General features: G+C 45.1%; 1 protein-coding gene across 3 annotated transcripts in view; it reads left to right on the top strand.

Moving 5' to 3' along the window:
* The window catches only part of cdk6 (cyclin dependent kinase 6), a 174069-nt gene that overhangs the window by 29627 nt on the left and 121667 nt on the right, over positions 1-22775 (top strand). For all 3 annotated transcript variants that reach the window (XM_033046714.1, XM_033046706.1, XM_033046699.1), the window contains exon 3: positions 18794-18929. In XM_033046714.1, the coding sequence (XP_032902605.1) occupies positions 18794-18929 (136 nt within the window). The remainder of the gene's footprint in view (positions 1-18793; positions 18930-22775) is intronic.

Below are 22775 nucleotides of genomic sequence, written 5' to 3'. Positions count from 1 at the left end.
AGTACGCAGGTAGATCCCTTCTGTTGCAGAGCCGAAGGCATGTTTCAGGAGCAGAGCGAAGAAAATTCCAAAGAGCGTGGGAGCGAGGACGCAGCCTTGTTTGAGGTCACTGCGGATGTCGAAGGGCTCAGAGAAGCTGACATTAAACTGCACTGTCCCCTTTGTGTTGAGGTGGAAGGATTCTATCATGGTCTGCAGTTTTGGTGGGCAGCCGATCTTTGGCAGAGCCTTAAATAGGCCATCTCTGTTGACGATGCCGAACGCTTTGGTGAGGTCAATGAAACCAACATACAGGGGCATCCGCTGTTGTCCTGGAGCTGGTGAAGGGAGAAGACCATGTCTACTGATGCCCTTCCAGCTCGGAAACCGCACTGTGACTCTGGGTAGGCATGTTCTGCCAGCTTCTGCAGGCGGATCAAGACGACCCGAGCAAAGACCTTGTCGACGATTTTGAGGAGGGAGATGCCTCTGTAGTTGCTGCAGTTGCTTCTTGCGCCCTTGTTCTTGTAGAGGGTAATGATCGTGGCATCCCTCATGTCCTGTGGTACAGCTCCTTCTTGCCAGCACTAGCAGAGGATTTCATACAAAGGAAGCAGTGAGGTAGTCTTGCAATACTTGATCAGGTCAGGGGGAATTCCATCGCTGCCTGGGGCCTTGCCCGAGGCCAGGCTGTCAATGGCCTCGCTGAGCTCTTCTACCGTCAGCTCTGTGTCTAACTCATTCATGGTCGGCAGGCACTCGATGGCATCAAGGGCTGAGGGGGACAGTGTTCTCTCTCCAGTAGAGGTCGGAGTAGTGTTCCACCCATCTCTACATCTGCTGGCATTCGTCTGTGATTACTTCCCCAGTGGAGAATTTGAGGGGGGCTGTCTTGCTCTGGACTGGTCCTATTGCCTTCTCAATGCCATCGTACATTCCCCTGATGTTCCCTGTTATGGCGGACATGTGTCCTCACTAAGCTGTGTCCAGTAGTCATTGGCGCAACGCCTGGCAGTCTGCTGAACCTTGCTCCTGGCAGCCCTGAGGATCTGCAGGTTCTCCTCGTTAGCTGACCGCTTGTTCTCGGATAGGGCGGCGCACTTGGCTTCGATGATGCGGAGTCATCTCGGTCGACTTGTCCCCAAAGGACCTTCATCATAAGGTGTCTGAAAATCTGTTCATAGTTCATTTCCATATTTAGCCTCTTATTTTAGAACATTTAGTTCTGAATCACTCCTTAAGATCTCTGATGTGCTCCACAAGGCTACTTTTTCCATTCTAATAGCTACATTGGCAATGCACAGTGTCTGAAGATGAAATCTATGCAATAAAATTAGTCAGGCACTATGTTGGCAATTACTGGGTGGCATGGCGTTCCTATTCTCTTATTTGAACATATCACGTTCAAGTTCAAATCAGTACTATATTTTACCAATGAGATCGCCAGTGCATTTTATCCCATCACTAATTAAGGATCATGCCATTATATGCAAGGTCAACATTTTCTATGAATGATCTGCTCGGTTCACATAGAGCAAGATGGATTCGAATTCCATTCTATATTTATGAAAAAATTGAAGACGTTGTTTTTTGAATTATGCTGGCAGTATTTACCAGATGTTAGCAGAGAATAATGTAGTATTTTTGAATATAGTTATTTGTGTACTGTAAATGTGGACAATATATCAAACTTATATCAACGTGGTAAAAATAGAGTTTCCTAGGCTATGTCTTAACTCATCATTGATCTGCACATTTGAAACATAAATTTTAATGCACAAAGTTCAGCATTACTTTTGTTCTGGTATGAAAATAACAAATATTACTTTTGATAATTACCAGAAATCTGTAGGTTAAAAATATTTAGCATAGTATTTAGCATTTGGTGTTGCAAACCAAAATGGTCACAATGACAGAATATGAGTGAGCTGTTCAGACTTCTTCAGTGAAATTCAGGCAAGTTGCCTGTGAATGTGAATGTGAGTGGGTGGTGGACCACACCTGGATATGGCCATATGCAGTGGATCTGCATGAAGTAAGCATGCAGGTACAGCAGACAGTGAAGAAAGCAAATGGCATGTTGGCCTTCATAATAAGAGGAGTTGAATATGGGAGCAAAGAGGTCCTTCTGCAGTTGTATAGGGCCCTAGTGAGACCACACCTGGAGTATTGTGTGCAGCTTTGGTCCCCTAATTTGAGGAGGGACATTCTTGCTATTGAGGGAGTGCAGCGTAGGTTTACAAGGTTAATTCCCGGGATGGCGGGACTGGCATATGCTGAGAGAATGGAGTGTCTGGGCTTGTATACTCTGGAGTTTAGAAGGATGAGAGGGTTTCTTATTGAAACATAAGATTATTAAGGGTTTGGACACGCTAGAGGCAGGAAACATGTTCCCGATGTTGTGGGAGTCCAGCACCAGGGGCCACAGTTTAAGAATAAGGGGTAAGCCATTCAAAACGAAGATGATGAAACACTTTTTCACACAGAGAGTTGTGAGTCTGTGGAATTCTCTGCCTCAGAGGGCGGTGGAGGCCGGTTCTCTGGATACTTTCAAGAGAGAGCTAGATAGGGCTCTTAAAGATAGCGGAGTCAGGGGATATGGGGAGAAGGCAGGAACGGGTACTGATTGGGGATGATCAGCCATGATCACATTGAATGGCGGTGCTGGCTTGAAGGACCGAATGGCCTACTCCTGCACCTATTGTCTATTGTCTATCAATGGGCAGACTGAGCCATGATTGACTGTTTATTTTGTTTTGTTTAGAGATACAGCATGGAAACCAGACCTTCAGTCCACCAAATCCATGCCCACCATCAATTACCCATTCACACTAGTTCCACGTTGTCCCACTTTCGCATCCGTTCCCTGCGCATTAGGGATATTTTATCTTGCAAACCCACTCGTCTTTGTGATATGGTAGGAAACCAGAGCACCCGAAGGAAACCCACGTGGTCACGGAGAAAGTGCAAACTCCACAAAGACAGCACCCGAGTCAGGTTCGAACCTGGGACTCCGGCTCGGTGAGGCAGTGGCTCCACAAGCTGTAAGGATATTCTGGCTTGACCAAATCTCATAAAAGTGGTCAAAGAATGGAGTTTACATTTTCTAAAATATTACCCACAAATTAGAAGCAAGATCCCAAGACCAGCATAGATCCTTGATTTATAGTTTCTACTTGTATTTTGCTGCCCTGTAGCCAATAACAGCCAGACTGCAATTTGTCCCTCACATTTTGGTTGCCCATGGGGGAGCTGAGATGTCTCAGCAACCTTCACATGGCTAATTGGATCCTCTCAAACCAGCCTAATGGCTGGCGGATATAAATTAGCTCAAGGACCTTTAATCTATAGTGTTACTAAAACTCCCATCTTGACCACTTCCGGTCTGTGTTGTAATTGAATTTGCGCAAAAACGATTCCCCATAGTGATACGATTTGTTGCCACCTTACAATTCTCCTCTGCTGCGTCAAATAAGTTTTGTTCTGATCGGTGAAATAATACAAAAGATCTGAAGGTTTAAAAATCATAAAAACCGCCCCTTCCGGATCCCGCTGTCAATAACGTGGTGAGGAGAATAAAAAGCTGAAGGGGCGCAGTGTGTTGAGCAGCTTGTGGGGAGTCAGCGGCTCGTGGGGAGTCAGCGGCTCATGGAGAGAGTCAGCAGCTCACGGACTGCTTCTGCGGCGACCAGCATGACCAGCTGGGAGCTGTAGAGTTGAGTCGGAACCGGAGTGAAACCGGAGTGGGACCGGGATCTGTGTGTGAGGCCGAAAGCTGAAGGTGCGGGGTCAGCAGAGTGCGAGCCCCCCCTCCTCACCCCCCCCCCTTCCGCCTCCCCCCCACCCCTGCTACCCCTCCTTTCCCCCAACCCCCTTTCCCCACACAACCCTTTTCCCACAGCCCCTCCCCCACATCCCCCCAACACACCTCCCTCCCCTAACCCAACAGGTCCCACTTAGTCTAGTCTATATTACTAAATCTCTGATGTTGACCGCTTTTGGCCGACTGTGCTGCGATTGACGAGAGAACGCCGCCACCTACGGCCGTCATTTTTGGCCACCTCACTCAGAGCCCCCCTCCGCCATATGAGTGCGGAGGATTTTTTCCGTAGATGAAAAATGAGAGAGATATTAATGTTTTTACAAAATTCCCCATTCTCTCTGCTGCCCCCGCTGGCAGCAGGGGGAGGGACTATAAAACCAGGAAGTGTCGTACCTCACTCAGTCTCTGCCAGACACAGGAAGCGAGAGGGTCACAGCTCTCTGAGCTGCGGATAACACTGAACGCACGTCTACTCCACTGTGAGTCCCCTCGATGCGACTATAAAGTGGCTGCAGTCCTTTTTAAAAAGTTTGTGTTCACAAAGTGAATTTTGGTTGCAGGTGGCTGCAGCCCAATTGTTTGCCTCGCCTTTTTAATAAGTTTGTGTTCACAAAATGAATTTTGGTTGTCGGGTGTCTGCAGCCCAATTGTTTGCCTCACCTTTTTAACAAGTTTGTGTTCACAAAATGAATTTTGGTTGTCGGGTGTCTACAGCCCAATTGTTTGCCTCGCCTTTTTTTAACAAGTTTGTGTTCACAAAATGAATTTTGGTTGTCGGGTGTCTGCAGCCCAATTGTTTGCCTCGCCTTTTTTAACAAGTTTGTGTTCACAAAATGAATTTTGGTTGTCGGGTGTCTGCAGCCCAATTGTTTGCCTTGGCTTGGCTTTTAAAATCGTTGCAACAGTTGGATGCCTGCCCAAGCATCCATACGGCCCACAATGTCTATACTAGTCCTCTGGAAACCAGTACCTTCGGCCCGCAACACCCATACTAGCGCAACAGACAGCCCTTCCACTGGCGAGCTGTATTGGAATTGGTGGAGAGGTGGAATATTGCATTGGTGACCAGCCCTCCCGTGTGATGCTGGGACCCAACGGGTCCCACTTAGTCTAGTATACTTATAAAACGCTCATTTTGTCCTCTTCCGGTTTGTGTTTTTTTGTTTTTAAATTTGCGCAAAAACGGCACCCGATCGTGCTACGATTTTTCGCCACCTTACTCGCCATTCTCCTGTACTACAAGTGCAATGAGTTTTGTTCTGATCGGTGAAATAGTACGAACGTTATGAATGTTTAAAATTCGTTAAAATAACGCCCCTTCCGGCACCGGCAATCACTGGCGGCGAGGAGAATAAAGCTGAAGGAGCAGTGTGTGTTAAGCAGCGTGCGGATAAAGAGCAGCATGTGGGGTATGAGCAGCGTGCGGGGAGTGTGCAGCGTGCGGGGAGAGATCAGCATGCCGGGAGTGAGCAGCGTGCGGGCTGCTTCTGCGGTGACCAGCATGACGAGCCAGGAGCCGCTGAGTTGAACCGGAAGCCTTTGAGTGAAGCCGGAGTGGGACCAGGAGCTGTGTGAGGCCGAAAGCTGAAGGTGCGGGGTGAGCAGAATGCGAGCTGCGTCTGCGGTAACCACACTAGTCCATGGTAATGCAAGAGGTGGCCCATCATATTCTATTGCTGAGGTAGGATTTGGGATGTGCGGTTTGTTTCAAGAACTTGATAGTTATAAGAAAATAGCTATCGGTGTACCTGATGGTGTGGGGCTTCTTTAGAATAACTTTAAATAGCTTTCGAATAGCTGGTAAAGTTGTGGAACATGATCCATAATTTTGCATTCAAATGTCCTTGCAAGATATTTGTGTTGAAGTGGTAGAGTGTGAATTGGGCAATGAAGCATTGTTTACCATAGAATGTTCCTGAGGGGCTCTGAGCATCGTGCAGCTATGCAATGATGTAGCAAATTGCTAGTGTTGATCTCGGGTATTTTCCTGGTGACAGTGCGTTATTGTGCAAAGAAAAGAAAATTTACTTAAGTACTTAGATGGCAAATAAAATTAGAAATGTATTACTTGGAGAAATGACTTTGATAAAATTATTATTTTTTTAATCTGATTGATATCTGCAAGAAGTTTTCATAATTTCTGTGGAATAATTTTCTATATTCATATCAACGAAACAGAAAACAAACATTTTGACTATGAATATTAAGTGTGCGTTGCTATGTTAATTTAAAAATAAACGTTGTTATTTAAGATTGTAGAACATAGAATGAAAATAGTAATGTGCAGATGCAATGCAATTTTCTATTAATCCTCCATCAAACCAAGGTTCACATAAGGTATTAAATTTACTAAAGATGTTGATTAAAAATATCAGTGAGAAGTTTATGTCGAATACACTCAAACCTATAGCACCTGTGGTTTTGCCCAGTTCTGGGTGATTACTCTCATAATGATTGGAACTCTTTAGTTCCCATACAGGCACACTTGCAGATGCTAAAATGGATGCATATATGTACAAATGCACTAATCCACACAGAGCAATATAGTAAATGTTTTTAATGTGTAGGAAAGAACTGCAGATGCTGGTTTATATCGAAGGTAGACACAAAATGCTGGGGTAACTCAGCAGGTGGCAGCATCTCTGGAGAGAAGGAATGGGCGACGTTTCGGGTCGAGACCCTTCTTCAGACTGATGTCAAGGGAGGGGCAGGACAAATATAGAATGTAGTTGGAGACAGTAAGACTAGTGGGAGAACTGGGAAGGGGAAGGGGATGGAGAGAGAAAGGAAGGGCTATCTATCTGAAGTTAGAGAAGTCAATGTTCATACCACTGGGGTGTTTTTAATTGATTGATTAATTGAATGTATCTTGATGCAATATATTCCTCTTAATTAGAAATGGGCTATTTTGAATTATTGGGTATAAAGCCCTTTACATAATATTCCTGATATTAAACCATATTGAACCATAACAATTCATGTTTCATCTTGGTTGGCATGGGCAAGTTGGGTCGAAGGACCTGTTACCATGTTGTATGATTCTATGACTCTGGTAGGCTTTTCACGTACAGTAATAGCCAATAGTTAAGGTCATTTGATTACTGTACTTCTTTGTAATATTTCCATAAATCTGATGTGTTTTTATTATTGTGCTGTTGCTGCATAACTGACAACTTTACTACAATATTACAGGATATCTACTTAGAATGCCACTTTCTCAAACCAATTTTCATCCAACAAGGCAAACACACCACATATTCTGGAGGAACATCAACCTCAGTTTCAATCATGCACACTGCGGTGAACTTATCCTGTCTATCTCTTATTAATATGCTGACTTGGAAACAATCGCTGTGGTTCCAGCTGGAGTAAGGGGATAGGCACAATTTCAGTTCCCTCGCCCTTTTAATTATTACAGCATGTAATCAGTGTTACCATTCAGCTCCAATTAATAAAAATTCATTCATTAACACAGAGAAAAATGCATTAATTTAAGAATTTCCCTTTTAATAACTAATACTATTATGTCAAGCTTTATAGTATGTTTTCCTATTCACAAATCATCTCTATAATTTACTAAAGTATGGTTGTAAGAGATCATTTTTCAGGGGTCAGCACTGTGAGATAGCTAGTGGTGCTGCTGCCTCACAACATCAACAACTTGGGTTCGACCCTGACCGCGGGTGCTGTCTGTGTGGAGTTTGACCTTCCTCCCTGTAACTACATGGGTTTCCTTCAGGTGTCCCAGTTCCTGCCTGCCTTCCAAACATGTGTGCTGATGGGTCAATTAGCCACTGTAAATTGCCCCATAATGTGTAGGTAAATGAGTAGTGGAAATCTGCAGAGAGTTGGTGATAATGTAGGGAGAATAAAATAGGATGTCTGCATGATGGTCAGTGCAGAATCAATAGGATTCTTCTTCTTGCGTATGGCATGCACAGCCTAAAGTTGTGGGACAACTTGTTCCATTTGATCTTGTTTGATTGTGCACGCTGGGTTGATTGCATTCGTCGAAACAGGGCAGACCACGTGAAGGTTGCAATCTCCCACCCCAATCAAAGGATTTGTTCCATTTAAAAAAAACCTCTGACTATCAAATTAATTACATGAATTATGTGGCAGAGATCAATTGTTGTGCCTATACAGTTTCATTTATTGTCACGTGTACCGAGGTATAGTGACAAACTTTTGTTGCGTGCTAACCGACCAGCCTATGTTAACATATCTGCGGAGATCCAGGGAATTCCGGGCAATTGGTCAAGGCAATAATTGTACAAATAAATGGCAGAAGTCACTACCCAAGAACCTTGACACAAATGCTCACATTTGATTATAAAAATTGATTCAGAGTAAACGTCATATTCCTTGAGTATTCCACATGAATACAAATAGGCCTCCATCATCATTTGCCAGCTGATGGTAGATTGAGAATTTTACTCACTGTTCTCACTGCTGCTGTAAGTGAACAAAGACAGAGTGAAAAAGGAAGAGCTGCTGGACAAACTCAGCTGGTCAAGCAACTTCTGTGGAGGGAAATAGTTGACATTTTGGGTCAAAACCCTTCATCTGGCAGTCCAAATGAAGAGTCTTGACCTGCAATGTGAACTGTCCATCTCCCTCCACAGATGCAACCTGACCTCATGAGCTGTCTTTACCTTTGCAACCTTTTTTGCTTATTGCTTTTATCCCAACGTCTGCATTCTCTTAGATATGCAAAGACTGAGTGAACTTTGGCACCAAACTAATCACTTGACCTCTGTTAGCAAAGGTTTACGATTAATGCTTTATAGTCAGCTTTAGATATTTTCATTACGATCAGTCCAACAATATTACTATTTACAATTTAAAATTTTGGTTTTGGTTATGCATAGAATTATTATATATTAGTAATTTCCTACATCTTTTGTGCCATTTATTTTATTAATGGATCTGTGGAGTTCCTGGTGTTTTAGTATATTTTAACAGCAAAGTGAGAAAGATATGTCTTTTAGCATCTGTGTGGATGGTTTAGGTTATTATTTGGAATACTTACCTGACATTCTCTTTATGGTTCCTAACTTGTTGCAGTGTATTTTTTTTAAATTCTCTTTGTTTAGTTTTACTGAAGAAACCGGTGCAAAGGCTAATGGGGCGCAGTAACGCTCCAATGAGTGACATCTGAATGCTGTTTAATTTTTAACTTTAGGAGAAAGCCAATTGTCCCATTGATTCTATGCTAATTCATTAAATGCACTTTCTAGACTAGCGTGGGAACTTCTGAAATTCCACTTTGCACCTGCTGTATTTACAATGCAACAGATGCAAGTGCTACCTGAATGTGTTCTCTCATAAATTCCACTTGAGCATCTTGGCACATCAAACATGTTCTACTTCAGTAATCAACCCTGTGTCAACCTTGACTGACTTGTGCCAATGACATTAGCATGCCCCATTAAGTTAAGCAAAGAACACAAGCATCATACATAGAGTAAGCATGAAAGAAGCAAAGCCAGAACACTCGACATCTAAAGAGTGGTCCTTGTATCGTCTGCCACAGATTGTCTCTTGGTCTTACTGCTATCATCCATTGATTTGGGATGTGCAGCTGAAGGTCGACTTGTAGACTGTGATGGAGATCTGTAAGACCACTGGCACTAAGCAACTACTTTGTGGTCAAAAAGGCTTTTGGCACATTGGCCTACATCAGTCAGAGTACTGAGTATAGAAGTTGGGAGGTCATGTGGCAGTTGTATAAGACGTGGTGAGACCGCATTTAGAATAATGTGTTCAGTTCTGGGCACCATGTTATCGGAAAGATATTGTCAAGCTTGAAAGAGTTCAGAAAAGATTTATGAGGATGTTGCCAGGACTAGAGGGTGTGAGCTAAAGGAAGAGGTTGAGTAGGCTGGGTCTCTATTCCATGGAGCGCAGGAGGATGAGGGGTGATCTTATAAAGGTGTACAAAATCATAAGAGGAATAGATTGGGTAAATGCACCGAGTCTCTTGCCCAGGTTTGGGGAATCGAGGACCAGACGACATACAGTAGGTTCAAGATGAAGGGGAAAAGATTTAATAGGAATCCGAGGGGTAACTTTTTCACACAAAGAGTGGTGGGTGTATGGAACAAGCTGCCAGAGGAGGTAGTTGAGGCTGGCACTATCCCATCGTTTAAGAAACAGTTAGACAGGTTGTGTGCGGACGTGGCGCCGACGGACGAGAGGCCGAAGCAAAGAGGTCGAAGCCAAAGAACCGAATGGAAATGAGGCCGAAACAACAATAAACCAAAAGAGTCCGAAGACGAAATGCCTACTAACTAAAAGGATGGGACGCCTCAATGCAAACTAACCCAAAAGGGCGGGACGCCTAAATCACAAGGAACTGAAAAGCTGCATCGCCTAAAAGCAAACTTACCGAATGGCCGCTCTGTTGAAACACCACCTACCAGAAAGGCGGCGTCGCCTACAGGCCAAAGGACCGACTGCCGCTCAACAGAAAAGTCCAATAACGGACTTGACGTTGCCAGGGGGCGGGACTGTGAAGGCATGAACATTGTCCCAAACCTCCGCTCCACCCGACCCGCAGCCCGCAGGGTGGTCGTGGGAGAGTGGGGGCTGTCCCGAGCGATGCACACCTTCGGCCGCTTTCAACTTGGTGCTTGGGTTCAGACTGCCCAGTCACCTATGGCTTGTGTGGGAAAATAAACCCCACGCTCCCGTCTCCCCCTTCTCTCTCCCCTCTTCTCTCTCTCACTCTCCCTTGTCTCTCTCCCTTCTCTCTCCCCTCTTCTCTCTCCACTCTTCTCTCTCCACTCTTCTCTCTCCTCTCTCCCTCCCTTCTCTCTCCCTCCCACCCCATACTCTCTCCCCCCCCCCCTCTCCCTTCTCTCTCTCCTCTGTCTACACCCGCGGGAGCGTCCCACAGTCACTGACCGCGATGCACCGCCATCGGACCCCAACCTCCACACCAGGGTGATTTCCCCCCCCCCCCCCTCTCCGACAGTGACAGTAGGAAGCTTCCGCGGGTGGAGACGGAGGAGAGAGAGAAGGGAGAGAGAGAAGGGAGAGTGGGGGGGGGGGAGAGGGGGAAGGGGGAGAGAGAGGAGAAGAGAGAGGAGAGAGAGAAGAGTGGAGAGAGAGGAGGAGAGGTAGAAGAGGGGAGAAGGAAGGGAGAGAGAGAGGGAGAGAGAGGAGAGAGTGGAGGGGGAGAGAGGAGGGGGGGAGAGAGAAGAGGGGAGAAGTGGGAGAGAGAAGGGGGAGAGAGTGAAGGGAGAGAGAGAGGAGAGAGAGGGGGGGAGAGAGGCGAAGAGAGAGAAGAGTGGAGAGAGAGGAGGAGGAGAGAGAAAAGAAGGGAGAGAGGAGAAGGGAGAGAGAGAGGGGGAGAGAGAGTGGGGAGAGAAGGGACAGAGAGAGGGGGAGAGAGAGAAGAGGGGAGAGAGAAGGGGGAGACAGGAGCGTGGGGTTTATTTTCCCACACAGCCATAGGTGACTGGGCAGTCTGAACCCAAGCACCAAGTTGAAAGCGGTAGAAGGTGCGCATCGCTCGGGACAGCCCCAACTCTCCCACAGCCACCCTCCGCGGGCTGCGGGTCGGCTGGAGCGGAGGTTTGGGACAATGTTCATGCCTTCACAGTGATGTGATGGACGCAGGGGTCTGGACCAATCGCTGAGAAGTCCCGCCCCCCGGCAACGTCATGTCCGTTATTGGACTTTTCTGTTGAGCGGCAGTCGGTCCTTTGGCCTGTAGGCGACGCCGCCTTTCTGGTAGGTGGCGTTTCGACAGAGCGGCCATTCGGTAAGTTTGCTTTTAGGCGAAGCAGCTTTTCAGATCCTTGGGATTTAGGCGTCCCGCCCTTTCGGGTTAGTTTGCATTTAGGCGTCCCATCCTTTCGGTTAGTAGGCATTTCATCTTCGGACTCTTTTGGTTTATTGGCGTTTCGGCCTCATTTCCATTCCGTTCTTTGGCTTCGACTTCTTTGCTTCGTCTTCTTGTCTGTCGGCGCCACGTCCGGGTACCAGACAGGTACATGGATAGGACAGGTTTGGAGGGATATGGAACAAGCGCAGGCAAGTGGGACTAATGTAGCTGGGACATTGTTGGCCGGTGTGGGCAAGTTGGGCCGAAGGGCATGTTTCCACACTGATCACTCTATGACTCTATAACTACTGTGCTGAATATGTCACCTCCCTTACCGCACAATTCCAATGCCCTCTGCAACATGGAACATAGTATTGAACAATTACAACTTCCCCATTTACAAAGACCTATCAAAATAATACAAGGCCTTTAAAATCATTAAGTTTATTTTGTTATAGAGCTGTTAACAGCTGTCATCTGCACCAAGCACTGATAGAATAGCCGGATGAAAGATACTGCAGGAATCAACATCTGTAGAGAGAGAAACAAGCTTTCAACAGAAATTAGTAACGATTAGAAACAAACATGTTTAAGATGCACAGTAAGGGAATATGTGTGCTGAGAATGATAGGAATATCTGTTCTAGTTTGGGGGCCAGGATAGACTGAATGATGCAAACATTAATGGTGCTGGCTGCGAGCGGAGGGTGCTTGCTAATTATAAGCTGAATTATACAGAGTTTAAATAAGTTTAGGAAAATGAATGAGAATGGAAGAGAGAGAAAAAAATAAAAATAATGCTCAGAGCAAGTTGTCAGCTGATAAAGAAGAGAATGAGGATGCAATATCTGTGATCACTTGGAATAAATACATGAGATCAAAAACGCATGTCCGGGAATTGAGCAGAACGCTTGGCTCAGGTCGGAAGTTAGTAAAGCCAAGTCAAAATTGGCAAAATTAAAAAATGCCAGTGTCTTGTTTGTATTTGTCTCCTCTCATATACAGCATATACAGTCACCCCTCCATTGCAGCCTGACGAGATGTGCCCAGAACATTATTGCATTGTTTCCATAGGAAGGATTCTTGTGCATCGTCTTTGAAGTGTTTAAAAAAAACATGGGACTTTATACTTTTTTGTGGTTCACTGAATGCATTTCTGGTATTCTGGAGGTTGCAATCATATTTAAATACTGATATAATGTTGGTAGTGATACAATATCAAACTTGTGCATCTTAGCACATCAAACATGACAATCAGGTAACAAATAGAACTATACCGCCTGCATCCAAAGATTCTAAAAGGCTGCAGAGATAGCAGAAATCCCTGATTCTGGGCCTATCACAACAAATTGGAAGATACCATTATTTAAGAAATAAGAGATGTGAATGAGCCAAATGTTTTTTTTAATTACTTACTTGACTTTTAACGCTGGTGATTTGAATATTTCCTAATGTCAGGACACTTCAGATGGATGCAAAACTCCAGTAGCTTCAGCAACTGGTAGAGCTGACAATGTGGCTTTACAGTTTGTCAAATTTTTCTGAGTCATTTTGTGGGTGTGGTTTGTGTTATCTCACCTACACTACACTGTTGAAGAGCCTGTGGCTCTGCAGTACTTTCCCCGTATACATTGGGACCTTCCAGGGAAATTGAATTGAAAGTTTAATCTGTGTGTTTTCTATATGGCATTGAAGAGCGTAGGCAACTGGTTGATTTTAGGAAGTTCTGATCCAGTGTTTTTCAGGTTCTGTGATGACCTTGTCTCATTTCACGTCTGCACCATCCTTTAGCATTATTGCACCCATTTCTGAACCAAAAACAATACAATGCATATTAGAAGACATTATGAAGTAGAATGGCCTGCTGCCGATAGTTAAGAATCCTTAACTTTTAAATAGGAAATTCAATATTAAGGAAAAATAGACAATACATTGGGTTTATGTGGGAGTACTTTCATCTCGGAGCGGCTGCTCAGCATCTTCAAGAGTGGGGGGGGGGGGGGGGGCAGCTGGAGGTTGTTGTGCATGTTGGCACGAACGATATAGGTCAGAAGAGGAAGGAGGTTCTGCAACACAGAATTGGGCAGAAGACTGAAAAGCAGGACCTGCAGGGTAGTGATCTCAGGATTACTTCCATTATCTCGTGTTAGTGAAGGGAAGAACAGGAAGATTGGGGAAATGAATGTGTGGCTGAGGAATTGGTGCAGGGGGCAGGGATTTGCATTTCTGGATCATTGGGATCTCTTCTGGGGCAGGGGTGACCAATACATATGGGATGGGTTGCACCTAAACTGGAGGGGGACCAACATCCTAGCGGGCAGGTTTGCTAATGCTACGCTGTAGGGTTTAAACTAGATTAGCAGGGGAGTGAGATCTCATACAGGTCAGAGGCATATGAGTGGCTAGAGGTTGGTATGGAGAATGGTGTGGGAAAGGTTAGTGCACAGAATAGGCAGGTGAAAGGCAGAGAGCGAGGAAGGAGGGTTGGTTTAAACAGCACGTATTTTAATGCAAGGGGCCTGACGGGTAAGGCAGATGATCTTAGGGCATGGTTAGGTACGAGCGACTGGGACATTGTAGCCATGACTGAAACCTGGTTAAGGGAGAGGCAGGTCAGGCAGGCAGTGCAATGTTCCAGGGTACAGGAGCTTCAGGAGAGACAGGGGTGAGGGAAAAATAGGAGGGGGGGTTGCATTGGTGGTTAAGGAGGATGTCACGGCAGTGATCAGAGGTGACATTACGGACGGTTCGCCTCGTGAGGCCATATGGGTGGAGCTGAGGAACAAATAAGGGATGATCACCTTCTTGGGGGTGTACTACAGACCCCCGAATAGTCAACGGGAATTATAAGAACAAACATGCCAGGAGATTGCAGACAGCTGCAGGTCAAATAAGGTTGTTGTAGTTGGGGATTTTAACTTTCCCAATATAGACTGGGAAAATCATAGCGTGAAGGGTTCACATGTGGTGCAATTCCTCAAAAGTGTTCAGGAGAGTTTTATTCAACAGAATGTAGAGGCCCCCATACATGAGAGGGCAACGCTGGATCTAGTATTGGGAAATTGGGCAGGGCAAGTTAATGAAGTGTGTGTGGAGGAGCCTTTTGGGACCAGTGACCACAGTTCGATTAAGTTTAAGATGGTTATAGATAGCGACGGAGAGGGTCCACGTGTTAAAATCCTCAACTGGGGTAAGGCCAACTTTGAGGGTATAAGAGAAGGTCTCGCTCAAGTTGACTGGGACAGGTTATTTGAGGGGAGAGGAACATCGGCCAAGTGATGTTTTTATGTGTGCTGACGAAAGCCTCAGGATATGTACATCCCCATTAGAGTGAAGGGCAAAGCATACAAACATAAGGTAGCTTGACTGACGATGGAAATTGAGGCGTTGGTCAAACACAAGAAGGATGCATGGGGCAGATATAGGCAGCTGGGATCAAGTGCATCCCTGGTGGAGTTTTGGAAACTGAAAAATGTGATCAGAAGGGGGCCAGGAGATAGCTCTGGTGGGTAGCATTAAGGACAATCCCAAAAGATTTTATAAATACACTAGACCAAGTGCAGACCCGTTGGGTCTGCTCCCCCAATGGTGTGATCCCCCAACCCAATATTCCACCATGGAACTGAAGCCGTCCCCAAATGTAAGATTCCAGCACTCCCCTGCAAAAAAATCCAATTGCACCTCCCCTGCCTGCTGCAGCAGTGAAAGGTTCAGAGTGTTCCTGTCTTGCAAGTTTGTCTCGAAGTGTGTTGGAAGCTGTTTCGAAGTGTGTTGGAAGCTGATAGGAAGGAGCAGCCGTCAACAAATCAAAAGGCAGAAAGTCAATGAATCAAAAGGCAGAAAGGCAGCCGGACGGACGGCAGCCGGACGGATGGCACGAGAGTTTTATAGATATACTAGACCAAGTGCAGACCCGTTGGGTCTGCTCCCCCAATGGTGTGATCCCCCAACCCAATATTCCACCATGCACTCGTCTCCTCCAATGGAACTGAAGCCGTTCGCAAATGTAAGATTCCAGCACTCCCCTGCCTCCCTCAGCAGTGGATTAAAAACAAATCCAATTGCACCTCCCCTGCCTGCTGCAGCAGTGAAAGGTTCAGAGTGTTCCTGTCTTGCAAGTTTGTTTCGAAGTGTGTTGGAAGCTGTTTCGAAGTGTGTTGGAAGCTGATAGGAAGGAGCAGCCGTCAACAAATCAAAAGGCAGAAAGTCAACGAATCAAAAGGCAGAAAGGCAGCCGGACGGACGGCAGCCGGACGGATGGCACGAGAGATAGATAGATAGATAGATAGATAGATAGATAGATAGATAGATAGATAGATAGATAGATAGATAGATAGATAGATAGATAGATAGATAGATAGATAGATAGATAGATAGATAGATAGACAGACAGACAGACAGACAGACAGACAGACAGACAGACAGACAGACAGACAGACAGACAGACAGACAGACAGACAGACAGACAGACAGACAGACAGACAGATAGATAGATAGATAGATAAAGGATAAGTAGAAAGAAAGTGGGACCTCTCAGGAATCAAAGCGGTCACCTATGTGTGGAGCCACAGGAGATGGGCAAGGTCCTCAATGGGTATTTCTCCTCTGTATTTACCGAGGAGAAAGACAGTAGGACGGAGGACTTGTGGCAGTCAATGGAAGTGTCAGTGTTACAGTCGAAGAAGTAATGAAGGTACTGTCGTGGATGAAGGTAGACAAATCTCCAGGGCCTGATCAGATATATCCAAGGACATTGTGGGAAATTACAGAGGAATTTGCGGGACCCCTGGTTGAAATTTATGAGTCATCCGTAAATACAGGAGAGGTGCCGGAAGACTGGAGGGTGGCAAATGTTGTGCCTCTTTTCAAGAACGGCTGCAGGAAAAATGCTTGGAACTATATGCCGGTGAGCTTAACATCTGTAGTTGGAAAATTACTAGAGAGTATTCTGAGGGATAGTTTATACGGGCATTTGGATGGGCAAGGGCTGATTAGGTAAGGGTAGTCAGCACGGTTTTGTACGTGGGAGGTCGTGTCTCCCAAAACTCATTGATATTTTTGATGACGTGACCAAAATGGTGCATGAGGGCAGAGCTGTAGATGTTGTGCACATGGATTTCAGTAAGGCATTCGACGTGGTTCCGCATGGTAGGCTGCTCTGGAAGGTTAGATCGCATGGGATCCAAGGAGAGATAGCTGAATGGACCTGCGGGTGATGGTGGAAGGTTGCTTCTCGGACTGGAGGCCTGTAACTAGTGGTGTGCCTCGGGGTTCGGTGCTGGGCCCGTTACTGCTTGTCAGGACACTTCATCAGTGATTTGGATGAGAACATACAGGGCAAGATTACCAAGTTTGCTGATGATACAAAAGTTAGTGGTTTTGCAGATAATGAAGATGGTTGTGAAAGATTGCAACAGGATCTGGATCGATTGGGCGGAGGAATGGTTAATGGAATTTAATACGGAGAAGTGTGACGTGTTGCATTTTGGGACTTCAAACAAGGGCAAGACCTACACAGTAAATGGTAGGCCTCTGGGTAGTGTTGTAGAGCTGAGGGGTCTAGGAGTACAGGTGCATGGTTCCTTGAAGTTCGAGTCGCAGGTGGATAAGGTAGTCAAAAAGGCTTTTGGCACTTTGGCCTTCATCAGCCAGAGCATTGAGTATAGAAGTTGGGAGGTAATGTTACACTTGTATCTGACGTTGATGAGACTGCATTTAGAATATTGTGTTCAGTTCTTGGCACCATGTTATAAGAATGATATTGTCAAGCTTGAAAGGGTTCAGAAAAGATTTATGAGGATGTTGCCAGGACTAGAGGGTGTGAGCTATAGGGAGAGGTTGAGTCGGCTGGGTCTCTATTCCATGCAGCGCAGGAGGATGAGGGGTGATCTTATAGAGGTATACAAAATCATGAGAGGAATAGATCTGGTAGATGCACAGTCTCTCGTCCAGAGTAGGGGAATTGATGACCAGAGGGCATAGGTTTAAGGTGAAGGGAAAATGATTTTAGGAATCCGAGGGGTAACCTTTTCACACAAAGGGTGATGGGTGTATGGAACAAGCTGCACAGAGGAGGTAGTTGAGGCTGGGACTATCCCATCATTTAATAAACAGTCAGGTACATGGATAGGACAGGTTTGGAGGGATAAAGACCAAGCGCAGGCAAGTGGGACTAGAATAGCTGAGACATTGTTGGCTGGTGTGGGCAAGTTGGGCCGAAGGGCCTGTTTCCGCACTGGATCACTCACTCTATGACTCTCTATGACTCTAAAGTTATTAGCCATAGATGATTTTGGTACAATAAAACTGGATGAATTTGCCATCCACATTCTGATGCAACTTAATAAATGGGAATAATACTAATAATGTTCAAACTGTATATAACAGGAGAGAAGCTCCACTGCAAAATCAGTTAAAGGTTGAATTCTACTTTAAGCTTTTGTTACCGTATAGTAGGGAAGATGTAAAGGCGATTTAAGAGGATGTTGCTAAGATTGGAAAATTATAGCCACAAGGGAAGGCCAGGGTTCGCTAGGAGTGTTAGAATCTGGGGGAGTTCTAGGGAATTTGGGGTAAAATGGATTGTAGGGTAAGTTATTGGGATTGCTTTGTGAGCTAACAATGGAAATTATCAAAAGGGGACAAATAAAGCAAAGGGCATAGATTTCAATATTTAAAATTAAAGAGACATGGGAAAAACAAATCACTCGATGAGGCAGAAGCTGACATAACTTTAATAAATACTTGGACATGCAGTTATGAGCTGTGGCTGCAGACTTACAGACCCAGTGCTGGAATGTGTGTGATCAGCTGGCAAACTATTCTGCTAGTCTAAAGAAGGGTCTTGGCCCAAAAGTCACCCATTCCTTCTCTCCAGAGATGATGCTCGTTCCGCTGAGTTACTCCAGCATTTTGTGCCTCTCTTCGGTGTAAACCAGTGTCTGCAGTTCCTTCATACACAAACTGTTCTGCCTGGCATGGACAGGATGAACCAGAAGATTGTTGTGTTGCAAATGTCCATGACTTTGTGAGGTTCACTATTGAGAATTATTAGCCCTGCAATTGCGTGTGTGTACCAGAAGTGCATGTTGATGATTGCTTTTAAGTAATTACCCTCCACAGAATTTGATCTTTTGTTTCTTTACTTTTTGTTTTTAGGTTGTTTGATGTTTGCACCGTGTCTCGAACAGACAGAGAGACAAAATTGACTCTTGTGTTTGAACATATCGATCAAGATTTGACTACCTATTTGGAGAAAGCCCCAGATCCAGGAGTGCCTCCGGAAACAATAAAGGTACAAAGAACAATTCATAATAATGTTGGTGCTTGGGCTGATAGACATGTGAGGAAGCACACAGCAAAGAGAGATGGGTGCATTGGCAATAAGAATTTGTTGGGGAATGATATGCTGGTGTAAATTTAAGAAGACATATTAAATGAGGTTGGAGCAATATTGCATGGTTGTTGTGAAATTTACATGAATATCCATCAAAAGACGACACTAAGAGCAGGAGTAATGGGCCTGTCCCACTTGGGCGACTTTTTAGGCGACTGCAGGAGACTATGCAGTCGCCACATGGTCGCCACATGGTCGCCACATGTTCGCGGGTGGTTGCCAGCGAGTTGCCTTCATGGTTGTGAGGAGTTCCTGCATTCTGGGAACTACTCGGCCTCATTATGGTCCCCGCGTTGAAATATTAGCGGCGACCAGAATGAAGGCGCCATGGAGAGTAGTGAGAACTTTTGTGCCGTAGGTTGGTCGCCAGGAGGTCCTAGTGGGTTGCCAGGAGGTCGAAGGTTCTCATAGGTTGTAGCCAGTGCTGACCGGTGAATTTCATTGACTCATTGGGAAAAAAAACATAAGCAGTAGTTTTCAGAATCAAGGATAACCGACCGGTAATGTTAATGTCCGCCGAGCTTCACAGCCGTGTATCTCTGGCTTCTTAAAAGTTCTCTCCGCTCCTTCTCCCCCCTTCTCCCTCCTTCTCCCCACTCCCCCCTCCTTTTAAAGAACTTATATGACTCTTCCCGTACGCTGTGCTTTCACCGTCTTAATTACAGCGCCAACCTTCCTGTTCATCGCGGTGTGTGTCTGTATCACATTGGCTTTGTACCGTGTGAATTTCATTCAGACGGCGCTCCTCCCCAGCCTGCATAACGGGCTGGTGAAGGAAGCGATGTGTGTGCGTGTGTGTGTGTGTCTTGCACTCTGACAGTCGCCGTTCCAGTCGTTGGTTTTTCAGGCGACTGCCGGCGACTTGACCGTCATCGGCAGTCGCCTGAAGAATCGCCGGTGGGACAGGCCAATAACTCAGCGGATCATGCAGCATCCCTGGAGAACATGAATAGGTGACGTTTCTGCTTGGGGTGTTGCTTCAGAATCTGAGGACTCGAGGGCCTGAGCTTCAGGGAGAGATTGGGCAGGCTCGGACTTTATTCAGAGCACAGAAGGATGAGGGATTATGTAAAAGAGTTGTATAAAATCATGAGGGGAATAGATAGGGTGAAAGCATTAAATCCTTTTCCCAAGGTAGGGGAATTCAAGAACTAGACGGCATAGGGTTGAGGTGAGAAGAGAAAGATTAATAAGATCCTGAGGGTCATTGTTTTCACACAGAAGGTGGTGGGTATATAGAATGAACTACCAGAGTGGTAGGTGAGGCAGGTACTATAACAATATTTAAATGATATTTGGAAAGTACATGGACAGAAAAGATTTAGAGGGATATGCCAAACACCAGCAAATAGGACAAAGATAGATGGGGCATTTGGTTATATGGTTATATGGTTATATGGTTATTTTGGTCAACATTGGACATATTGGGCCGAAGGGCCTGTTTCCATGCTGTTTGACTCTGACTCACACAGACATTTTTAGGGCATGGCCTGATGTAGGATCTCAACACGAAACGTCTACAATCCCTTTGCCTCCACAGATACTGCCTGGCCTGCTGAGTTCCTTTATAAGTTGTGTTTCCTTTTGCTCTGGATTTCAGCATCTGCAGTATCTGCTGTTCCGTTTTTAACAGAACAATCTGTTACCCCAGGATATGTATGTGCTGAACAATGTGCTTGATGGATATCTATAATTGGAACAATGTGTTCCACTGGATGTGTGTGTTATACCGAGGACAGCTGACTGGGCAATGTTATGCACAGTAATTTGTACATAGAACAATATGGTTCATAGAAAACTGTGCAGATTGAACAAGATATTACATAGTGAATGTATAGGAAGGAACTGCAGATACTGGTTTAAACTGAAGATAAACACAAAATGCTGGAGTAACTCAGCGGGACAGACCATCTCTGGAGAGAAGGAATGGGTGACGTTTCAAGTCGAGACGTTAGAAGTCTGAAGAAGGGTGTCCACCCAATAGACAATAGACAATAGGCGCAGGAGTATGCCATTTGACCCTTCGAGCCAGCACTGCCATTCAATGTGATCATGGCGGTGACCCGAATCATCACCCATTCCTTCTCTCCAGAGATGCAGCTGTAAATTGCTCATTCTAATCTTCCCCCCAGTCTAGTTTCAGTCAAAAATCACTGAGTCAAGCACTTGCGCATCTAAACTTTATTTTGACAAAACACAATTACAGTTCCACTACTGTACCTAACCACCGTGGGTTCGATCCTCGTATCTGCCTGATCAAGCCCTCTTGGCCTCGCTCAAACAGAGACACTCCAGAAGGTCACACAGTCCTAAGCGCTCTCCCAGAAGATCGACACAGGACCTTGTGGTAGTGGACTTTTATAGGTCCCCGGACCTCGAGGGGCCGAACCACATGGGGGTGGTTCTTGGTTTCTTGGTCCTCCAAAATATTCCAAATGGAATTTAAACTGGAGGTGGTGAAGGGAGGGCTTAAGCCAGAAAGGGTTATTGGGAAGAAAGAGCTACTTTAAATTTAGTTGCATCTGGCATCTTAGTTTACAATCCAATAGCTGATATCGATTAACCCCATACATGACAGACATTTCCCTAACCCTATAATACAGTGGCTAATACATTGTATTCAAACAGTGTTTCTCAGAGGAAACGAACATCGCAACATGTGCCCTGATATGCAAGAAAACCAGACAAGGCTCAATACTTAATCCAATCAACATTCAGCAAAGTAAAGCTTTGCAACATTATTTACAACGTGTATGTCTGGTTTGCATTCATCCAATCCATTCTATGCATTTTGCACCTAATTGTCAGGGTCTGCAGATGTTCTATTCTCTTCCTGAAGCTCTGATCTAGGCTCTAGACAAACTGGCACCATTCTGCAGCTTGTCCCATTTCTACAGAAAGCACTTTTAAATAGGCCAAATGGCCTAGCAGCCCAGAAGCTTTTACTCAATTTTAGGGTCCTAGCCTCTCCAATTTGGCCAGGGTTAACATTCCTTCCTTTTATCATATTTGATAAACCATCATTTATGATAACCAAGTAGTCAGATAACCAGATATACATATGTGTGTCTGTTACATTCTCCATCTATCAACAACACAAGATGATGATGTTTCTTCCCAGAATCTTGTCAAGCTTCCTGAGTTTTCGTGGGCATAGCTTCACAATTTCCGTCTGATGAGTCTTCACCTCCCGAGTTTTGGTGGGCGCGAAATCCCTCCATCTGTGTTGTTGCCCATTCTTCCATCCCTTTCCATAGTCGAACCTATAACCTATAATTCCTGAAAAACTTGGGACAAAGCAAGTTACCATTCATGCATCAATGCTTCCTCATACATTCACTGTAATTCTGCAATGCTATCCATTTTCCATTTCAATATTCTGCTCTATTATATTCTACTCTATCACTGTACTCCTATTACTATTCTGTTGTATAATATACTCTTTACTATCCTAGGATCAACACTAATCAGCCCTCTCCATATTCACACGATGTTATAATATGTGTATCTGATGATGGTTTCTCATATAAATTTCAGCTGAGTTCAGTCCAGATTTCCCTACAGGCGTGACAAGAGTCCATGCAAACCATGATAAATGTTTCAATTCAACTAAATTCAGTCTCAGCCTTCAATTTACTATTTTAAATTTCAGTGTCCATCTCATCCTTCTCATTCCACAGCATTGTGGCCGATAACACAATTCCATTCCAATTCCTGTGGAATTCCCAGCTGTTCAAATTTAAA

The sequence above is a fragment of the Amblyraja radiata genome, chromosome 2 (assembly GCF_010909765.2).
Source record: "Amblyraja radiata isolate CabotCenter1 chromosome 2, sAmbRad1.1.pri, whole genome shotgun sequence".
In the NCBI taxonomy this organism is placed as follows: Eukaryota; Metazoa; Chordata; class Chondrichthyes; order Rajiformes; family Rajidae; genus Amblyraja; species Amblyraja radiata.
This window is presented reverse-complemented; position numbering and strand designations above follow the sequence as displayed.